Source organism: Telmatherina bonti (genome assembly GCF_933228915.1).
Source record: "Telmatherina bonti genome assembly, chromosome: 11".
Lineage (NCBI taxonomy): Eukaryota > Metazoa > Chordata > Actinopteri > Atheriniformes > Telmatherinidae > Telmatherina > Telmatherina bonti.
The window spans coordinates 29,332,405-29,354,697 of NC_136629.1; the positions used below are offsets into that span (position 1 = coordinate 29,332,405).

At 36.8% G+C, this 22,293-nt stretch overlaps 1 protein-coding gene across 1 annotated transcript in view; it reads right to left on the minus strand.

Moving 5' to 3' along the window:
- Positions 1–22,293, minus strand: part of LOC306762370 (VPS10 domain-containing receptor SorCS1-like) — a gene marked incomplete at its 3' end in the record, with an annotated part of 58,030 nt that overhangs the window by 15,841 nt on the left and 19,896 nt on the right. Inside the window, exons 2-18 of the mRNA XM_079248813.1 lie at positions 21,309–21,376; positions 19,747–19,846; positions 19,380–19,538; positions 18,068–18,141; positions 13,109–13,173; positions 12,517–12,635; positions 12,093–12,182; positions 11,118–11,294; positions 7,808–7,954; positions 6,368–6,470; positions 5,990–6,066; positions 5,363–5,454; positions 5,115–5,222; positions 4,841–4,958; positions 3,378–3,511; positions 2,540–2,653; positions 832–1,003 (exon numbers count right to left, since the gene is read on the minus strand). Coding sequence (XP_079104939.1) covers positions 832–1,003; positions 2,540–2,653; positions 3,378–3,511; positions 4,841–4,958; positions 5,115–5,222; positions 5,363–5,454; positions 5,990–6,066; positions 6,368–6,470; positions 7,808–7,954; positions 11,118–11,294; positions 12,093–12,182; positions 12,517–12,635; positions 13,109–13,173; positions 18,068–18,141; positions 19,380–19,538; positions 19,747–19,846; positions 21,309–21,376 — 1,917 coding nt within the window. The remainder of the gene's footprint in view (positions 1–831; positions 1,004–2,539; positions 2,654–3,377; positions 3,512–4,840; positions 4,959–5,114; positions 5,223–5,362; positions 5,455–5,989; positions 6,067–6,367; positions 6,471–7,807; positions 7,955–11,117; positions 11,295–12,092; positions 12,183–12,516; positions 12,636–13,108; positions 13,174–18,067; positions 18,142–19,379; positions 19,539–19,746; positions 19,847–21,308; positions 21,377–22,293) is intronic.

A 22,293-nucleotide genomic window follows, 5' to 3' on the forward strand; every position in this document is an offset into this window, starting at 1 on the left:
CTGCTTCTTTAGGCTAATTTTGTGCAAACGGCCTCCTGCTGATTTCTACATCTTTCTGATACCGGAAAAGTCTTAGAGTATCAACCAACAGTATCTAGACTTTGGAGTCCTACTCCTATTCTTCTCCTTTACTCATAGCACTGTTGCACAGAGATGAAGCATCGTGTAATGACCTAACCTTTTTTTTGTTTTTTTTTTTTTTAATCATTCATGTCTTGTGGATCATTAAATTTAATTACATTTCCCCACACTGAATTAAATCACTGAAGTCATTTGATTTCGCATGGACCTTGAACTCTTGCCTCCTGAGGGAAAATCCTATTTGATCTACCACAAACATCTCCCTATGCCATCAGTATCTCGCTTAATACCACCTCCTCTCATAAACTTCACTTGGTACTGTAAAAAACTAAGTGAGACTTTAAAATTATGAGCTTGATCTGACTGCTCAGTGTTAAAGAGGCAGTGCAAGGTGGCTACCGCATACTTTATCTGCACTTTTTCTGTAATTTTTTTCTGCTCAGAAAAACTGAGAACACTAAGTTAATATGAAATCTGAAGCTTACTGCTGCAATCTCTGAGTGCACAACAGAAAATGATCCCCAGAAGCATTGTGACAGTGCTGGACCACTGCAAACCTGGGAGCAAAGGCTCGTTCACCTGTTGATTTTCCTAGTTAGAATCTATCTTACCACCTATCTAAATAAATACTTTACTGGGCTTAAATTCACATTGATAACATCTAGTATGCACACAGACTCTTTTAACACCTCTTAATACTTTACTTAACCAGTGCACAATATTATTTAATAGTTTAAATGCAATTAGCACCTCTTCCAGAAAGACCAAGAAGGTGACATTCCTCGCCAGTGTTGTTACCAGTGTTCCGTCACTGGTGAGAAGCTGGAGACCTCTTGGAGCCTGACTGGGACACTTCTGTTGCCTGGGGCTGTACTTTGATAGACTTCCCTCAGTGCAGTTGTTAGAAAAAGCCTTGCGATATCTGGTGTCGAATGAATGAAAGACACAGATGAGCGTGTAAAAGCATATGACATTACACTAATCAGAAGACACTTCTAATAGATTTTGAGCGTCTGCCATGTCTAAGTTCCATCATGTGAGCAAATGCGTTCTACAAGTCACTCAGCATTAATTATATTAAACGTGCTCATAATTTTAATTGAAAACACAGTTATCCACTATTTGCCGATTATGTTTGTTTATTTCTTTTCATCAGCAGTCTGAGAATGAAAATGAAAAAACTGCAGGACCTCGAACAGCCACTACAGGCTGCCTCAAAATGCCTGTCAATCCAGTTTATTTGTCAATGTGCAGGAGGAGAAATTTAATGAAAGTTATCATATTAAGTTACATAAAATAATTCAATCACATTAAAGAAAAATGGAACTTTGTTTTGTGGCTAGTGTTACTACTAACTACTTGTGCGTAGTGTCCTCAAATTTAATGCATGGGAGTGGCAGCATGGTGCTGTGTTGTTTTTGACTGGCAAGGGGTGGAAAGCTGGTTAGAATAGAAGAAATGAATGATGCTACTTGGATAGCAGGGGAAATTCCTGAGAAAAACCTTTTTTTCTTAAACCTCCAGGGTTTTAGACCTCCAGGTGTTTGACTGGGACAGGGGTTTACCTTCCAGCAAGACAATGACCCTAAGCGCAGCAGTACAGTAACACTGAAGTTATTCAAAGATAAGATGGCAGCTGTCGATAAGATAAGAGCAGTCGGCTTGCAATTGGAAAGGTGGGAGATTGATTCCAGGCTTCCCCTGACTATGTGCCAAAGTGTCCTTGGGCAAGACAAGAAACCCCAAGTCCCCCCAATCCCCTGATGTGGCTATTGGGCTATGAGTGTGCATGTAAGTTGCTTTGGATACAAGTGTGTGCTAAATGCCTGGAGAATAGAATAGAATAGAATAGAATAGAATAGAATAGAATAGAATAGAATAGAATAAACATTTAACTGTATTGAAAAGGTCAATGACCTGACCTTAATCCAACTGTGGCTTCACTTAAAGAATGCTATTCATCAGCCACACCAATCCAACTGAAAAGGCATTGCAGATGTAACTGCTGCAAAACATGTTGCTTTACAGAAAAGACTATTTTTTTGGACTAATGTTTGCTTCACAGTAATAAACAAAGTATATCAGTGGTTCAGATTCTCCACGGTAACCCATTTATGTTCTCATATAGAAAAAGGCTGATGATTTTTTAATTTAATTTTTTTGCCAAGAACCAATGTTGTTTGAACATGAATTGTGATATCAGTTAATAAAATAGTAAAAAATAGTAAAATGGTCATGCTCAGACAAGTTTACTTCCAAAACATTTTTAAATTAAATTAATTTTAGCAAATGACAAATGTGCTCTACCAAAAGGCACAGCAAGCAGTTAAAGGGGTTAATGGTTCTTATGGAAAGTGCAAAATATGCCTCCTTCCATTTCCACACAGAATGGTTACATCAACTTCTCGCTTTGTGTCAGTACAAAGCAGTGCAGTGCAAGCAGTATAATCAGGCGTACCCTGTTGTATTGAAGAAGCTGTCCCCTGTTATGCAGTTTCGAGATGCTGCAGAAGGAACAAACCAGAAAGCTGGAGTGCAGCTCCCATCAATCTGCCTTTCAAACCCATAGTCACTGTTTCAGAGAGGGGGGAAAGGAAACAGAGATGTTATCCAGATTTGAAATTTCTTTTAAACTTCAAATAGAAATATAAATAGAAAGCTTGTAATACTGTATACTGGTGCTGCTCAGTCAGCACAGGAAATGTAAGAACTGTAAAATAAAGTGAGAGACTGAAAGAGGTTTTTTTTACAAATATAAGTGCAAAAATCAGTCAACGCACACAGAATTTAAGAGGTAGAATTAATAAATGTGGCCCTGCAATAGATTTCCCTGCAACCCTTGATCAGACTAAGCGGTTTGGATAATGAATGAATTGATAAATTAGTTAATGTGAAAATCCTACAGTGCCTCAGAATTCAGGAGATCAATATTTTCTGATCAAATCCATGATCACATGTTATGATCATGGATTGGTTTAACAGTTTAAAGTGATGATTTCCAGACGGTTGTTGATTACAAGATAACTGTAGTTCATTGAAATAAAAAAAAGGTTTTGATTAATTAAGACAAACATATTTTTGAAAAAATCACACATAAAACCTGGAAAATATTATATCTTTCTAACTTTAAAAAAACTCAGTGACATTGTTTGTTAAAATGATTAATCATAAGCAGGATTCTTTAAATCTTCTTCTTTTTGGGCCTCTGGTTTGGTTCAAAGATTCTGCCGGATAAACCGTTATGGGTTTTATTTAATGAAGTGAAAAGAGTAAAAGCTGGAGTGAAGGGAACTCACCACTCAAAATCTGTCTCTGTGCATGGGCAGGAGTCCGACATCTGGGAAATATACTGATCTCTGGCCTTGACACATCGAACATTCGCTCTTAGTTTTTGAAAGATTCTCTTCATTCCCATGATGCACACTTCTCCCTGTGATGAATAATGCACCAAAAAAACATATCAGAGGATCTTTTTCTTTGCTTTTTCTCATCTTGCTTTTATTGTGCAACTAAATCAAAGAAATTTTTCAAATTAATCAATAACCAAATCCCAATTATGTACATATTTTTTAAAAAAATAAAATAAAATAAAATAAAATAAAAAAATAATAAAAAAAATAAATTAAAAAAAAAAAAAAAAAAATATATATATATATATATATATATATATATATATATATATATATATATATATACATATATATATATATATATATATATATATATTTCTTTAACCGAGAGTCCACATGGTAAGCAGGGACAGCCACAGATGGGGGTATAAAGGCCTGCAGAGTGTTTACTGTCAGTAAACTAATTTATATACACAGATTCATCATTTCAGAAATTACTACCATAATCTCCTCATGGCAGCACAAATTGGCATGGAACTGCAAACAAACAGGCTTGTTGGTAATCACATTCAACAAGTGCAACAGCATGTTTCATGTGATGCAAATAAAACACATCCATGCTTATTGCTTATCGAGTTGTTGAACATAGTTAAGGTAGACTTCTTCTTTCAGTAAACATCTTTAATATCCTTCATTAAGGATTGTGAAATCCAGCAGTCACAGCATGATAGAACTGGAGACTGAAGAATGGCAGGGTTGAAAAGGGCTCTGGTGAGGTGGGAGCTATACAAGTTTTCTTTCTTACATGCTATCATTAAACATCTTTTTCTGGCATTTGTAATAAAGGAAAAATAACTAAGGAAACATTTTGTTAAATTTTTATAACATGTTGCTTCCTCCTCCTGTCAGCTACTCAAAGTGCAGAATCCAACATTTCAGTTTTTAAAAATAGGAACCCCCCAAAGCAAACAGGCCACTGCATAGTGTGAATATGGGATATTCACACTGAAATGCTCTTTCAATGTTTCTTATCCTAATTACTCTGTGAGGTAGTCGCCAACAAATTCACAGGATACAAGGCAAACGACAGAATGTAACTCTTTGTGCCTCTTTGAGCCTGTTAATTATAACAGTATTTACTTTAGTTGTGTAGACCAAAATCGCTGTAAAGATATATCTTTTTTTTTAGATATACAGCCATTCATCAAAAAAGGAAAAAATAAAACACAACAAACAGACCTGCTTTTTTAAATGATCTGAATTCAATTTAATTTTCCACTTTAAGTCTGCAGGTTGCAAGCTCAGAGATGGGCCTTCCCAGAGCCAAGAGAAGTGCTGCAGCAGTTCCAACCAGCACCCAACATCTTGTGAATTAAGCTTACACCCAAGTTACAGAAAGATTTCAATACCTCGTTGTGTAACTGCCATGTCAGATAGTCTTCAGATGTGCAGCATTGTTGGAAAATGGAGCGGAAATCAATCTTGACAAGTTGCCACTCAGATCGATGGCTGAAATGACCAAATACCCTGCGCAAACAGGTCAGGGAAACAGACTTCAAACATGTGGCATATGGGGCAAATTCTTCAAAAAAAAATCTTCATCAGGATAAAATACAATTAGCCAGTGCAATTACTAACACTCTGGAAATGTATCACCTCTTTATGATTCCTTTCATATCTTACGTCATTATAAGGATGTCCTCTCCAGGCTCCCCCAGCACCCCATCGACATAGAGCGGAGAGAAGGTGAAGCTATATTTGTCCCAGTTTCTGCCCTCATCAAAACTCAGCCTGGGGGACACAAACCCAGCACAAATGGAGCTGAAGTCAGTAAAAAAAAATCCTTTGCAGGAAAGCTATCTCACGCCTTGTTTTGAAGATTGAGTACAGTCTGTAAGAGGAGGCTGTGGGACATCCTTGGAGGGTCTTACCAAATGTGTCTAATTGGCAGTGGTGTATGTCGGATGGCCACCAGAGATCCTCCTTGATTTAGAAAAAACACACTGTACTCTTCCTGAAAAACCTGCACACACAACAAGCTTTGCTTAAACTCAGCACACAAAGTATACATTTGGTGCCAACATAAGGATTATGCATGCTTTCCCATACACAATAAACAAGTAGAAAACCACAACTGTTGTTTTCACAAGAGTCTCAGCTGTGTGAATAAACATAAGCATCAAACAAGTATTGCTCTCTTTGTTGAATTGTGGAGACTTAAGCCACTGGCAGTAATCTGTATGCTCCCTTTGTTTTGTTTGTTTTAAAGATCAGAAATGCACAAGGCTGGCTGTCAAACCTCACTTCTTTATTTCTGTGTAAATGTGACTGCAGCACCCGAAACTGAAAAGGAAGAGATGGCATTGAATGCTAAGACTGCTAGTTGTGTTCTCTTATTGTTTTATTCAGATGAAGCCTGACTTAAGATATACATTTTGTAAAATATTCTTTGCATTATACTAAGTGAAAGCTGAAGGACGGGGGAAGCATCTTGCTGCAGAAGCTGGCTATTTTCCTGTGTATTTAAAAGAGTTTAAAGAAATACTTAAATAATATACCTCTCTCCAGGTGTTTCCGGCATCAGATGTAATGAAGATACTGACATTGGTATTGGTCAGCTCAGGTCCAATCACACCTGCATACAAATCAGTGAAGAATAAAACTAGATTAACATCTTTACTATCTTAAGAATATTACTTTAACAATGACCAAATTAGTTTTGTATAACTGACATAAAGGGCTGCGTTCCCTTTTTCAACTGAGGTAACACAGAACAGAAACCCTAAATTGTTGCCAGATGCAAAGGACAATGCTGGGAACAGAGCTAAAGAACACGTCTAACCGAGAGCGCTGAGGGATATCATCAAATAACAGCATTAAGTCAGAGAGTGAGCAACAGTATTGATGTACAGATTTGAGCCCAAATCAAATCTCACCTGACGCTATTATAATTCCTGGAGCCGAATCTTTGCTGACAATGTTTCCCGAGGCGTACGGGTTTTCTGAAACATGAAGGTGTAGATGCAGCGAGCAGTACGGCTGCCAAAAAAGCATAAGGAGATTAGTTAGGAGGAGTTAAAATGTAAGAATGAGGAGCTGGCTATAGACCTGATTCATGCTCAGAACCTAAATTAATTGTAAATCAATTGCTCGGATGGAGAAATCAGTACAAGGAAGAAATTGAAAGATAGCTTCTTTTTTTTTCATGGATCATGGAAATCAAATAGTTTCACTATTCTAAAAAATGAATGGTTATAAAGAATGCAATTATAAAAAAAAAAGAAAAAAAAAAGAAAAATAATTTCAAAAAGAAAATGGGATGCAACCTCTGCAAAACTGAATAAAAAAACATGTAGGGCAACTTATGCAGGAGTTTCTTCACTGACTTATACTTCAAACACTGGATATGTCATAATATGCTGCTTCAGTTAATATAGTTAGTCTTACTACAGCTTCCAGAATTAATTTGAAGCAGTGGAACATTGCTAAAGCACCAGACTTAAAAGACTTATTAGATGCAGTAGTAGAGATAGCATCATGTCAGTTTGTGTGCAGCAGATTAAAAGGCAGTTTGGATAGTGAGATATTTTCTTAGGACCTTTCCTGTTCTAAGGTTGAAATAAATTGCTTCTTTTAATTATGCCGATGGTTAAAAATCTCCTGTATAAGAGGGGCTTTAACCCTTTATGGGGCAAGTGTTTTTCTTTTGTTAATGTAACAACAGAATGGAGGACTTGGTATATACCAGATGGACAATTTTAGGTTAAAATTTCTAATTTCAAGGTGTTTCATTGAGTGCCGTATCAAGAGTTAATTTAATTTTTATTGAACTGCTCTCTAAGTCTGTCACTTCTTATTTGCTCTTTGTTATGATCTTTGTGTGAAATTAATTAATTTTACCTTAGAATGTTATTTTAAAAAAGCATTTCCCTTTTTACTAGAAGTCTAGTTTAATGTGCTAAATCTATGTATCATATGTCTACTGTCCGTATCCTGAAAACATGGTAATCACCCAAACACTGTCACAAGAAAAACAGCATTACAATGTTTGATTAACAGCTTCATGAATTTGGATTCAGTGACAGTTAAAATGAACATATTATCATATATTAATCTTCTGCTAAATTAATCATTAAAGTGTTCAATGCAAATGGAAAGTTTTGATAAATAGGACAGAGATTACACCAAACTGCATGACAGGTCCAATCAGCCAGTGGTATTTTCAGATCTGGGTTGCTATGAAACAGATGTGTTTCACTTTTGACCATGATACAGTATGGCATTATTCAGTGCAGTATTTTTGAGAGCTGATAATGGAAATCTAAAGGGAAAAAAAAGACATGCACACATCCACTTCTTGTCACTGGCCCACTTACTTGTTCACAATAGACCTGGTTTCCTTGGATATCGGTTGCTGGAGCCTGAAGAAGACGCCAGTCTCTCCCCTTGTTGTACGTGATATAAGTTTTCACTTTGTTCTCAACAACTTTATTTGACAGGAACACCCCTTTAATCCCAGCAACCTGCAAGCATGAGAGGCATGGAGCGGTAAGGGGGGAAAAGAAAAAAAAACAGAAAAGCGAGGAAAAAACCAACTAAATTATTCAAACTTAAGTAAAGCTGAGACCCTAGTTTGGAGAGGAAGAGATGTCTGAGTGTGATAGCTTTTCTGACATAGAGCACTATTTTGGACCATCTGTAGAACTGTGCAGAATCAAAACAACATATGGCACAGCCCTAAGATATTTCTTCTTCTTTGTACATGTGCATAGACATGCAGACTTGCATACAGTGAACACTTCAGTTCACATTTCTTCTCAATTTTAACAAATCTTTTTTTTTTTTTTTTTTTTTTTTTAAAGTCAGGAAGATCATTTGATAACCGTGAGCATGTGCAGAGGTCATTTCAGCCACTGCTGGTGGGATTCTCAGGTGTGTATTAGGAACAACATGATACTTTCAGTGCCGGCCGAGGATGAGAATAATCCAGAGTGAGGCATTCGTGTGCATTCCTTGCAACCTCACAGTTGATCTGTCAAAACAGATATACATTCGGAGCACTATCTAGGCTGCACTGTGACTATGTGTTGTGTGTTATGTTACAGTTGCTGTCAAAATGATTCAACTCCCACGGCAAAACACGTTTATTGGCAAAATGTACAAACTAGCATCTTTTTGCAATAAACAAATCAACTAAGAACCATAGTTAAAAACAACAAATGGGGAAGAAAAGGCCACTTTCAATGACCACTGCAGTCTCAAAATTATTCAACCCCTTCATGACAAGCATTTTTAGACCTTAGTAGAGCACCCTTTTGCTTTTATGAGCTGCTGCAAACGTGATGCGTAGCCAGACACCAGCTTCTGGCAGCATTCCTGTGGACCCATCCCTCATGGGCAAATGTCTCCAGTTTACTAATCCCACCAAAGATTTTCAGTGGGGTTTAAGTCAGGCAACCGATGGCCACTCTAAATATCTTCCAGGACTTATTTAGAAATGAAGCTTTGCTGGAATTTGAAGTATGCTTGTGATCATTGTCCTGTTGGAAGGTTCCAAGCTTCAGCTTCCTCGGACACAGCGTCACATTTTCTCTCTGGATTTCCTGATACTTGACTGAATCCACACGCTGTAGGTTTTCTAATGCCAGAGGGAGCAAACCATCACTAATTCACCACCATGCATTACTGGAGGCAAGGTGTTCTTTTCAGCGTATGCTTCATTCTTCTTCCTCCAGACATACCGCTGATAGGCCCAAAAAGTTCTACTCCTGTGTCATCGCTCTACAGAACAGCTTTCCAAACTTCTTTGGCTTATTCATGTAATGTTGAGTAAATTAGAGATGACTTTTCATGTGCTTTTCTGTCAGTAGTGGTGTACGACTTGAGTTCGGGCCCTCCTGCATGTAGAAGGTGGCTCACTGTGGAAACTGAAACCTCAGTGCCTGCTGCCACCATGTCTTGCTGCAGGCCTTTTGCAGTCAGTTGAGGGTTTTTGACCACCTGCCTCCTCAGGAACCTGGTAGCATACATTGATAGTTTCCTCTTTTGCCACAGAAAGACAGAAAAAAAGGAATAGAATAGAATAGAATAGAATAGAATAGAATAGAATAGAATAGAAAGCCACATGGTCCATCTGTCCTTTAGCCTGATGGGAACAAGTTTACTTATGGCTTCTTCTTTGCACAATTAAAGCTGGAGTAGGTAATGTTGAGGAGATAAGAAGATTTGAAAGTGGCACCCTGTCTTGGCTCTTCCCCCTCCAATCAATAATCTGGTTTTGCTCCTTGCGTGATCCAAGGCTTTTTTATCCGAAGCTTTTTCCACCAACGATTTTTCTCTTTCCCGCTGTTTAGCTGGAGGAGGCAAAAAAACCGAGCCGGGTCGGAGAAATCCTGCATTTTCTCTGCCATGTTTGTCCGAGTTTCTTCTTCACTACTTTGTATTTTCATCCTATTTATATGCAGGGTGTGGCTATCGGGTATGCGCTGGAGGGGGAGGAGAGGAGCCAGGAGAAGAACACTACGAAACATATGAAATGAACAACTTCATTTTGGTCCAAACATTTGGATTGGTCAGAGTTTTTACAGATTGACAGTAAACTGAGGGATCTCACTATATTTCTTATTGTTCATGATTACAAAATGTATAGACTACTATCAGGAAGAGGAACCACTTCACCCAGAGTAAAAAAAAAAATGTCTCTGAGCAAAATTACCAACTATAGCATTAAGCTTCCATCAGCATTTGAGGATGACTTTGTGAACCCTGTTCACATACTTTGGGCGTGTCCCTTAGTCCATGCAGTCAATTCCAGGACCGACCACACCTGTTTTTAATTTCTTGATGCGTGAAGGCCGGAAGATTGCACATATTCGATAATAATTTTCAGACATGTATACTGGGAAGAGATTTCTAAACTCTTGATTATTTTATGTGCTGTAAATGATGGGAAATTCAAAGTCTTCACATTTTAAGTTGAAAAATATTTTGAAACTTCTGAAACTTCTTCACAAATTCAGCACTTTTTGCTGAAACTCTGCTCATCCTGTCCTCTGAGAGACTCTCCCTCTTTGAGGTTGTCTTTTCAGACCTAATCATGTTAGTAAACTGTTGACAGTTAAACATCTTGGCAGTAACATATTCCTCCAAATATTTCTCTTCAGTACCACTTACTGTGTCGACCTTGTCTCGACTAAGGTGTGTTTCTTCCATCAAGATGAGAGAGATGAACTAATGTTTGCCATGAAAAATGCACTTTTCAACATTTGAAATGTTTTCTGTGAAATACTCTGAACCACATATTGATTTGAAAGATTTAAAAATTATTCTCATCTGTTTTTATTTATACAATTACCCAACTTTATGTTTTGGGGTTGTAGTTATCAAACTATCAAAGCAGATTTTACACCAATTTCATGGTAAAATACAGAGTATGTGAGGATAGGCACATCATTAAACTGTAATAACAATACAGTAAAGTTAAAAATAATTTTGCAGTTGTAAATGTACCGATCATTGCTGAAATTAATCAAGTAATCAAGTGCAAAGAGAAATAATTGAAAGTATCCATGAAAGGTTAATAGAGGTTTCAGCACAGTAATTTAAGTGTTGAGATTGATATTCCGGAGTAATAGAACAGATATAATCACATGACAGCAGGACTCCCACAGCAGAGTTTATTCCTACCTCATAAAGATCTATCATGATATTGTCCTCTGGACCTCCACTGCTTACAACATCCTCTAACAGGGTGAAGAACAGCCCTCTGGATTCAGACATGTACAGGTTGTAGGAATCATTCTGGTGCCAGTCCTGAATCGCTGCCACCACCTGGTTATCGTCCGTGCTGATGATCTGCAAGTCCTAAATATATGCAATTCATCATTGGATGCTTCTGTGTGGATTAGTCATCAAAACAAACGGCATGATATGACAATTAATCTAAGGAACAAAACAGAAAATTGAAAAATTTCCATAAGAACGTGCACACAGCCACGCAAGAGAAATAGCGATTTGTCTCTATTGACATCTCATGGCAAGGGTTCACAGCAATTACACCTCAGACACTTCCTGCTATGCACTAAAAATGAGGATAGGCTCCATTTCATTTTACTGATTTCTTTATACAGAATGAAGGTGAGGTGATATGTGTCCTTCTCAAGGAGATTTCAACAATATATACGGCTGGATGGATGGATGGGCTCTTTGGCAGATTTATCGAAACAACACCGCAGGCACTAAAGCTCTCCTGTTGTTATGACAATGACTCTCAAACTGACTCTCAAAACCTCAAAGCCACCCTGCTGTGCTTGTGATAAATGTAAATTAGTGATAAAGTTAACGAAATAAACCATTCTGCCATTAAAGAAAGTTTCTTTAAGGTTCTGGGAATCACTGATACCCGACTTGAGATTCAGTTTTTCAGTAAATATCTGTTAAAACTGGTGAGATGGAAGCAGAGGTAATATGCATGGATCGTAAATTAACAGCGATCTGAGGTTGTGATTACGAATATCTGAAACAACTTCAGGAAAAATGAGAAAGTAAGAAAACATTTCAGTAAACTGTCTCCAAACATTTTGACTTAACTGGAGCAACCTTGCTTAAAACGATCTTAGATATAAAAGCACAGAATGCCAAACAGCTTTGCAGTCATCTTACCTTAGGTAGGGTGTATTTGGGTAGTTTCATTGGGTAGAAAGCATTTCTTTTATATGACACATAATGGACTGACTGGCCACCAATTGGCACCTTTAAGAGACATGTCAGAATTTGTCTGAGAACATGCTTCATAGTATTTCAAGCAGATATTCACAAACATTCATATAAACACTGACTGTCAGAAGCTTCTTTTAAAATTATTCAAGCCATCGTTGAAACCACAAATTAGGATGCTGTACGTTGTGGCAGGGAGTAGTTGTAGTAGTAAAAACAGAGCTCCCATCTTCACCCCGCCCTTTTTCAGCGTAATGGCCCCTTTTAGTTAATGAAAAACATGGCTGTACATTAAAATGTGGCTGAACGCATTGATTTTACGGCTTTTAATTGTCTTTTAATGAAGCCAGACCTTGCAATAAAAACCCACCTGGATAAATACGTATTCATCCTGAACCACGAGGGAATTAGGGATGATGAATCCAGGGAAAGGCTTGCCTTTGTTTCCATCAGAACAATTCTGAAGTTTGCAAGTTATGTACTGCGACCCTGTGGGTAAGCAAGAAATCAGTGCTAAAAATACAACAAAGAAACAAACAACCCTCTGTAGCCTACAATCAAGGTTTCACACTGCTTATGCTCATGGCATTAAGAGAGACGGAGGCAAAAGATTTTGGAGGCCAATCCTTATCCTCGCTAATAGATAACGTAGAGAGAGCTGTCCCAGTGTCTTAGCATCAGCCAAATGAAGACGTCTCCACAGGGATGGGACATATAAGGATATATGGAAGTCCCCTGACTTTTGTCCCTTAGGCAAAGAAAAAAGCCAAATTATATCTTAGCCAACAAAACATGACCTAACTTAATCAGTCTCCGAAAAGCTCATTTGGGTGGGGAGATGAGGTTTGTTAAAAACAGAAGTCTCTCAAAATCACATCCAAGTTCAAAGACTGCAACAAATGCTATTAATGTGTAATCTTGCTGCTATTCAGTCGCCAAGGTAACATGATGTCATGACTCACGTCCATCTGAGATGCTGATCTCCAAGTGAATCATGCCTTGCTCTTTGTCCAGTCCTAATCTGGACCTGAAATATAATCACAGCAATTTAGAGGCATTGTGGTTACCACTAAAACCAGTGGCTGATGTATGCTAATATAACATTTTCAGTGCTTTCTAACATTTTTTTGGACTCATGATGCCTTAAAAGGAAAGCTGTTACTACTAAATACAGACTGCTCGGAATAAGATTTCTCCTTCACTATTCTGTTTATTCTTCTTGTTATAATTTCCCATTTATACGTCATCAAAAAATATCTCTATCTCAGAGCTTGTTTTGCTTTAGTTAGGTTAACTTGTGAACAGAATGAAGTGATTATACACAGTCAAAACACAGTAAACTTGTTCAAATAAGAAATGCTTAAAATGCCACATTTTTTTGTATCTTACAAATGCAATACATCTGTCTTTTAAACACAAAATATTATGTTAATGCTTAGAACCTATTTATATTTCATGCTAGATTAGCATAAAAATTGCTAACAACAAAAACATCTTTTTAGAATCTGTGAAAGATTAGTTAAACACCTGATTTGTTCCAGTTTGTTCCATAGAAACTGTAAGTTTATGATACGTTATAAAATTTTATAGTGTATCCTGTTGTACAAAAAAACACTAGATGCTATTTTTGTCATGTTTAACTTTTTTCCATTAACATAAAACCAGTACCATAAAACTGTTACCTGCCACACATGGTTGGAGGTAATAGCTTAAAATAATGTGTCAGTCTGTTACAAATGCCAACATCGTAGAATAAATTAAGTGTCTTGGTGGACGGCGAAATCCTCTTATTTGACCTTTCCAGTATACCTGGTGTTACTGCCTACTGTTCCATTCATGTTTAGTTATTGTTTGGTTAGCTTTAACTTATCAAACCCAGTGTGACATATATGATAGATACAGTTTCCGAGACATTTTGGCATCACTTTATAATACAAACTTTGCTCAAAAGCCTGTGGAAAATAATCTGATTTCTGTCTTCTGTCCCTAATTGACACCAGAAAGCAGAAGATTACACTATAAAGATTTTCACATATCACATGGTCATGAATGGTAAGTATCCCTCAAAAATAAAGACCTCATATAAAAAAAAAGAAAAAGAAAAGACATATCTGATCATTTTTTCATGGGTTGGATCTTTATGGATTAAACATACCTTTCTGATTTGAGCAGTAAAAGTACTTGTTTGGCTTAAAAAACATTGTGGTTTAGGATCCAAACTAAATTTATAAAGTTATTGAAGAATTACAAATGAAATTTTTGCTCTTTTCACAGAATCTGTGCCACACCTCAGGGTTGAACCCCCAGCCTGCAAACCAAGACCCAAGAAGATTTTTTTGTATACAGAGGCCACAGAAGTTAATCATTATGTGCCTCACATTATGTGGCTGATGTCATTTCACATATTTCAGTAAGACCATGTTGCTACTAATTTTCAACGTGGCCTTGGAAACTAGGAGTTCTTAGAACTACAAAGCAACTGTGATTTGGTGCCTGATGTGGGTTGTGCCAATCTGGCTTGTATAAAAGCACTGACTCACAGTCCTGCAATATTATTCAAGAACACCAGAAACAATAATGTCTGTTATTCATAAGTGAATAAATGCTGCAATGTGGCAGCAGTTCACATGAATCACAAAACATACTTAAATTACAAGAGTGCACAATGTGCTAATTAAATACGCAAAATCAATAAACTAAGTAGTCTCCTAAGAAAAACTCAGTGAGCCACTTTTAGTTTAACTGTTTATTGAGCTGAACGGTCCAGGAATCTGTAAACTTCCAACAGTGGTGCTTTTCACTCTTTCTGAAGTTTTGGTCTCATCTCAGACAGCTATAGCTAAAAGCAAATAAAGACAGTTAACTAATTAATTATAACCACCAAATTCAGCCAGTCATTTTCTGAACCGCTTAGTCCCGTTAAGTGCCACAGGGAAGCTGGAGTCTATCCCAGCAATCTCTGGGCAGTTTACACCCTGGATAGGTGGCCAGTCCATCGCAGGGCCTAGCCACAGAATTATAGTTGCATATAAAACTAAAGATGGTTTTTCATAAACCACTTATATGAAAGTCTGCACTATGACATGGTAAGTTTTTCTTTGTTTATCATCAAACTGAACTTGTCAGATCAGATCAGATCATGACATTTATCAATGAAAGCTTAATTTTGACTATTATATCTGTGAGATCTGCCTTTCTCTTTGTCTTCCATCTTTCCATTGTAAAGTCCAGGTTGCTTTCGATCATGAAAGCAACCTTGATTTATTATCTTTATTCCTGCAACTGTCACGATGTGACCTTTCATGGGTTTTCTCGGTTTTGGATTCCTGTCTTATTTTGTAGTTTTCCCTGTTTAGTTCCTTTTTCTGTCTTGTTTCCTGGTTTGCTTTCCTGTACACCTGGTCTCAATTCCTTTTCACCTGTTTTGTTTTGTTCCGCAATATTTGTAGCCCTTGGTTTCAGTTCTGTTTGCTGGTTCATTTTGTTTGCTTCCTGTTTTCTGGAATAAACATCTACATTAAGCATTCCTGCCTCCAGTCATGCATTTGGATCCACACCTCCATCACTCATCATGACATAATGCCACTGTCATGATGTGAGGTTTCATGGGTTTTCTCGGTTTTGGATTCCTTTCTTATTCATTATGTCACGATGAGCGGTGGTGGCGTGGACCCAAATGCAAATGATGAACTAACTGAGACCAGGTGTACTTAATAAACAGGAAAGCAAACCAGGAAACAAGACACGAAAAGGAACTAAACTACAAAAAACTACAAAATAAGACGGGAATTCAAAACTGAGAAAACCCATGAAACGTCACATCATCACAGCAATGATGAATTTGTGTGTGGAAAAATGATAACAAAAAACAATAACAATAATATAGAAAAGCTAAAAAAAGAAAAACAACTGTATATTTTTGCAATGGAACTGAGTTGTTTACCATTGTTTCGGGGGTAATAATACAATAACTTGATCTACAAACACTGTCCTTAAGGATTTTTTACCTACACTGCTCATTTTGTGTGAGGCATACTTAGCCATTTCATTCACTTGAACTAAAGATTCTTCATGGTAGCTGTTAAGTGCAGAGCAACGGAAGTGACCACTTGTTGTATTAATAGCAGCTGTTGTGACAGAAGATGGGTTTCTTCTCATTTTCCATACTGCGTCTGATCTATAATATAAAAAGCCCCCATCCTGCTTCCCTCAGCATTCTGTAATTGCCTCACAGCTCCATCTCTTTTAATGGACTTTCTGTCAAATACTTCATCCAATTCTATCAGTGAACAGCAGCCCCTGATCTTAAATAAAGCCTCACAATGTTACAGTGTGCTATCCCATAACTAACACGCAGTGCTACTGTAAGCCTGCAAAGAGTGGGTGCCTGGTAACATGTTTTTGTAAATCATTATTTCTTTTAGACAAGTTGGGCAGTGTGGAATGGGATGAAACTGGTTATTTCATGGTGAAATGTTGCCGTGAGCAGCTGTTTTATGATGTGTTTTTGGTGATTTATGCACTTGGGGAGATGTGAAGGTATATACATGGCATAAATAAAAGCTGCCTTTGCTTGACCGCATTGTAATACTCGACCAGATGATGTCAAAATAGAATAAACAATGTCTTTCATATAAAGATGTACAGAGTGTTGATTTAAAATGTAAATAATATTGGAAATATATGGGAATTTTCATATGTATATATATATATATATATATATATATATATATATATATATATATATATATATATACATATATTTACCATACTGCAGAGAACTTATAACTATTGACATGTGCAGAGCTTAGTTGAAAAACCATAAAATGCTAAATTTGCTGTCCGTTTATAACTCATTTCATCTGCAAGCTATAATTTACAGATTTTTATTTAACAATAGCAATCTGTAATAACAAACGGCTCTTGTTATTATTAAGAATTAGGGATTTTCTCACTTCTGATCGCTTCACCATTGCACAAGATCATTTTTATAAAAAAGCAGCATAGGGTGAATACATTTTTGTGGGTTTACTTGATGCAACTATTTCAGGTTATACACATATTACAAGATATTGAGACATTGTTAAAACCTGCTTTCTGCGTTTTTATATACTTTTACATTAAATGTTCTGAGCAATTTCCATTTCCTAAAACATTCTCATACATCTACATAATGTGAATTTGTTGCATTACCAAGACTCAGTTTCAAAAATACTCTCCACTGTAGGTCAACCAAGCTTTCTTCATTAATACACAGTTTTATTTTTGATATATAGAGAGGAGTGCAAAATGGTGTTTTGTAGCCAAAAGCTATAAAAAAAACCCACAATAAATCTACCATTTATCTTTGGCCATAATCCCTGTATCAGCTCTCACAAGCTAATAACCTTAAAACACCAGAATGAGACATCCACAAGCTTTTTTGCTACGTCCTCAGCTGATTCAGAGAACTGCACATCATCTATCAAAGAAAATGAATGAAAAATTGATGCGTAGTGTTTGGCTGTTACACAGTTTGTAGAATACTTTGATATCTCGGCACAGTGTCAACAAGACTTTGTGATTTAACTGTACGGAGCGGATCAAATATTAATTTCTCATCATTCATAGGTATAAAAAAAAGTATAATACATTCTTATCAATACAAGCTTTGTCTTCCAAAAACCTGTGACTTATATTCACTAGAATTACAAGTAGAACAAGTTTTAAAAACACCCTGACATTTATTAACAGATCACTGAAGACTTTGTAAATCTGCTGTTCAAATATGACTCAAACATTTCTGTTTTTAACTTTAAACAGGCTGCTGACTGATTGCTTTCTGTCTGTACAACTGTTACAAGCAAAATGCCAAAACATGCAGATTTGAGCACCAGATTTCACATAAAACAATGAAGCATTTTTGTGGTTGTTGATCTCACCAGTAGAATCTGTTGGGGACCACGCTATCATGCACAAGCTGCCATCTCCTTCCAAACTCAACAGAGACATAGAGCTGAAAAATGGGAATGCATTAACAAATACATATATTATACAGTATTTTATAAAAAAAATATTTTTCAGACCAGGATGTCCAGGATAATTACTTCCATATTCATGTCCAATGTGGCATTCAACATTATGTTTTGACTACAAGTTAATCAAAGCTCATACTTAAGCAATAAAAGTGCAATAATACCATGATGACAAATTTTAACATAAAATATTTAATAGATAACAGTTTAGATTTTCTAAAGACTGATGATTACTGGGCTGCATCTAAAGTAGCCATTATAAAACCTCTCATTTAACTTTTATTCTTATTTTTCTCCATGTAGTCATTCTGCTGGTGTACAGGCACTGTTAAGGCCTGTCATCTTGCGTCAGTGATTGAGCAGCAAGCGTCTTAAGCTCTAAGCTTTACAAGGATCAGTGGTATCGTTCTTACTCCTCTCAGAACTCTCAACTTTTAAACGACATGACAGACAATCAATAAATGTAAAATGAAACCAAGCTCTTATTGATTTACTTTCTTTTGGAAGTGATAAAAGGAAAAGAGATAAAATATAGCTTTACAAAGACACACAGAGTGATCTGAAAACAAATTTCTCCGCAGCGCCTTTATTTTGGTCCGTTGATGCCACTCAAATAGGCTTTCATCTTCCTCACTGCCCCATTTGTCTCACTTTTCAGACCTTGACTGTTTCTTTCTAAAATCAAGTCTTCCAATGGAGGCTGAGGAGAGCTGAGTTTGATGTCTGTGCTGTTGAGTAAAGCAGACAGCAGGATTTGCACACACAGTAATGGCTGGCATGGGCTTAAGCTCACAGTTCGATGCGTGTGGGAGCTTTTATGCTGTTTTGGGGAGTGTTGCTCTTGTAAACGTTTGGTGCTCTCTAGGACATATCCACTCAAAGCTGTCTGCAGCCAGACCTTATGGCTTGTTCAGAGGCACAGGCGATCCACTGCATCTGCTTTGGCTTAGTAAGTTCCAGAAGTCTCCAGTTGCGTCCTGAAAGTTTCCTGCTTTCATCCAAACTAATCTTTTTGACTATGCAACTTGTGTTTTAAATTATTTGTTTGTAAATTCCAAATGACTACAGTCATGTTGGAAAATGTAAATAAAGCTAATAAAAGCTTACTACACAGTAGTAACCCAAACACATCAGCCATTATCTGCTCCTAAGGATGCTCTCGTTTCACATTTTCTGTTTTAATTCTGGTTTGTTTATGCCATCGGACACTACACGTTACCTTTTGGTCGTGGCTGTAAGCCAGGATCCAGTCCTCCTGCTCGGGGTGAAAAAGCAAGCTGAGGATATCAAAGGCTAAGCTGTGCTTCTGATAGGATGCCCCCTCGTCAAGACTAATGAGCAGGCTGTTCTCCACCTCTGGGTCAGTCAGTAACATTATCTGAGACAAGAACAGAGATGAGGGAATCAGTGGCCCACCTTGACAACATCCATTCCTCAGGGCTTAGGTGTGCTTGTTCAAATGCACAGCTTGAAATGGGCGCATCGTATAAGCTCCTGCAGGGCTGCTATGCAGTCAAAATGATAATCTGTTGAGAGATTTATTCCATGCAGGCAGGAGTTTCTGTGATGTTTGCACTGAAACTTACCTTTCTCTTGTTGTTTGGACTCACGTATAAGTAGCTCAGAATAGTTTTGGTTCCAACTTTCTCATTAAGTTTTTCATACGTGGTCCCATAATCAGTTGACCTAAAAGCAAATTACAGGGTAAAGTAAATAGCTTTCAGTGGAGAGTGAAAAAAGAACAGAGCGAATCGTACTGGTTTTGAGGGTGATTGTATCATTAGGCATGTCAGGCAAGCAGAAAATTACAACAGCAGAAGTCCTGCAGCAATTTGCTAAATGGATGCATACTTTTCTAATGATCAAAATAAACAAAATAGCCAATATGGAATGTATGACTACAAGCTGAGATGTTACTATAATTTTCATGTTTTTAAAATCAGAGGACAAATTTTTCTAAAATTCAAACACCTGCAGTTCAAGATGGTTTGAACTATAAACAAGAATATTTATGTATCCATTTAAGATGTGAAATATTGTTATCATGCAATAATAAAAAAATAACCACGTGTTTGGTATTGTACATCACATTATAAAAGCCTTTTGTGGATATATATATATATATTTCATTCAGTGGACTGTCTTATTTTTTGTGATCAACTTTTTATTTATTTATTTTGGGTGTTATTTGCAAAATAACTTTCCACCCCAAGGGGGTTAGTTGTACATTGGCACAAGCTACCGCAGCCAAACGGCTCAACTCCACAAAGACCTTGGTGATGAAAACGCCATTCTGGCCAAAGTAATGGAGGAAACAATGGCAAAATATTTAAATGCAGTGGACTGTCTTATATGATTGTTTTTACGTGTTTTAGCAAATATGAACAGCATTTCTCTGTTTTAACTGGGGGATTCAGATTGTTTGGACAAATTCATACAAATCTCTTTATATATCCTTGCTGAAAACCAGGTGCTCATTTAAAAAGCATTAGCAGTCAATGTTGTTAGCGATGGATGAACGCACTTAGCACACCATTATCAAAGTGGAAACACTAACATTCAAAACAGCTCATAGACTAATCGCAGCCTTAAAAAAAAAAAAAAAAAAGCACCTTGGTTCAGTTTTGTTAGCAGCCAGAAAGACAGGAAGGAAGTGGATGGAGCCAAGAAAGAAGAGGTGAAACAAGGTGATGGTCTCACGTCTGGGAACATGGAGGAATCTTACAGTGTCTGCACACTGCAATCTTCCATTCTTCTGCGCAAACTAACTCACAAGGTGTCAAAATATAGTTTTATCTAAATTATATCTACTATATTCTCCAAGAAATATTAGATAAGAAAGAAATGCTAACTCCAAAATTAACATAAAAAGGGCTCTGAGATGGCAGACCTTTACCAAGCAGCTCATTTTCACCCATTTGTGATTTCCACCCCATGTTTTATTCTATATGGATCTTATATATCAGATTCCTAGATACACTGATAATGAATCGACTGTCTTTTATATATTGTGGTTTTTGTTGCATATTTATATCTTAATTTGTTGTCTTGTAGTCATGAAAAGTCCAAATATCCTATTTTTTCTGTTCTGGTTTGTAGAATCCATATCTATCTTTGACAACTTGTAAACCTGTTGGGAACTTCTTACCTCCATAAAGAACTCTCTGTTACTCTGCCAGAGTTGAAGTCGTAGTATTTTGTCAGCATCAGAATCACCTACAAAACAGATCAGATATAATATTAACTTTCAAGAAGGATTTCAGGAGTGCTGAATAGCAGCTGTGTAGCCATTCATGGACATCCATTTTACACGCCCTGATACATGCTCCTTTATTCCTGTTACACTTTCAGTCATATAGGCCCTCAAAACCTCAAAAAATTCAACATAAACACACACTACAAAAATAAGAAAATAAATAAAACAGGACAATGGTGTTTGTTTAAAATTTTAAACCTTAATAGGAATCTTTTTTTTTTTTTTGCTGATTAATGACATCTGACAACATGGAATCATGTATAGCATAGTGAAAGTAAGGAAAACACCAGGAAAGGACATATACTTCACATTTCTCCTCTGTTTTATTGCAGTTTACTCAGGAATAATAATGGACATAACATTTTTGACACTGGAAATGCATTCTCTGTCGCCCACTGATGTCCCCAGACACCAAGGACATGTATATCAACCTGACTACTGTCGAGCAAATCTTCATTTACTTTCTTTTGAGGTGTTCTCTTTGAAAATTTGTCAGGGCTTGATGGGTAAACTGTAATAGCTTGTTACTCCACTTACCCACTTCTGATGAGACATTCACTCATGTATGTATGTTTTATAAGGAGAGAAAGTTACCACTGACGAGATCAATGAATCAATATGTGTCATAATGGTGGTTTACAACTGACGTGAAAAATATTAGATTTCAAGATTAATCATATTAACAGCTCACCACGGACATTTTCCAACGAAAACATCAAGACTTCAGTCAATATCAGAATGTTTGTTTATATATCTAATTACTGATGTATGAATTCATGCTAGCTTGCTTTTAACTTTAACTTTAAAATATTCTGAGTAAAAAGAAACACCTCCATCTATTCTCAAAAATTCAGTTTAGAAATAAAACTAAAACCAT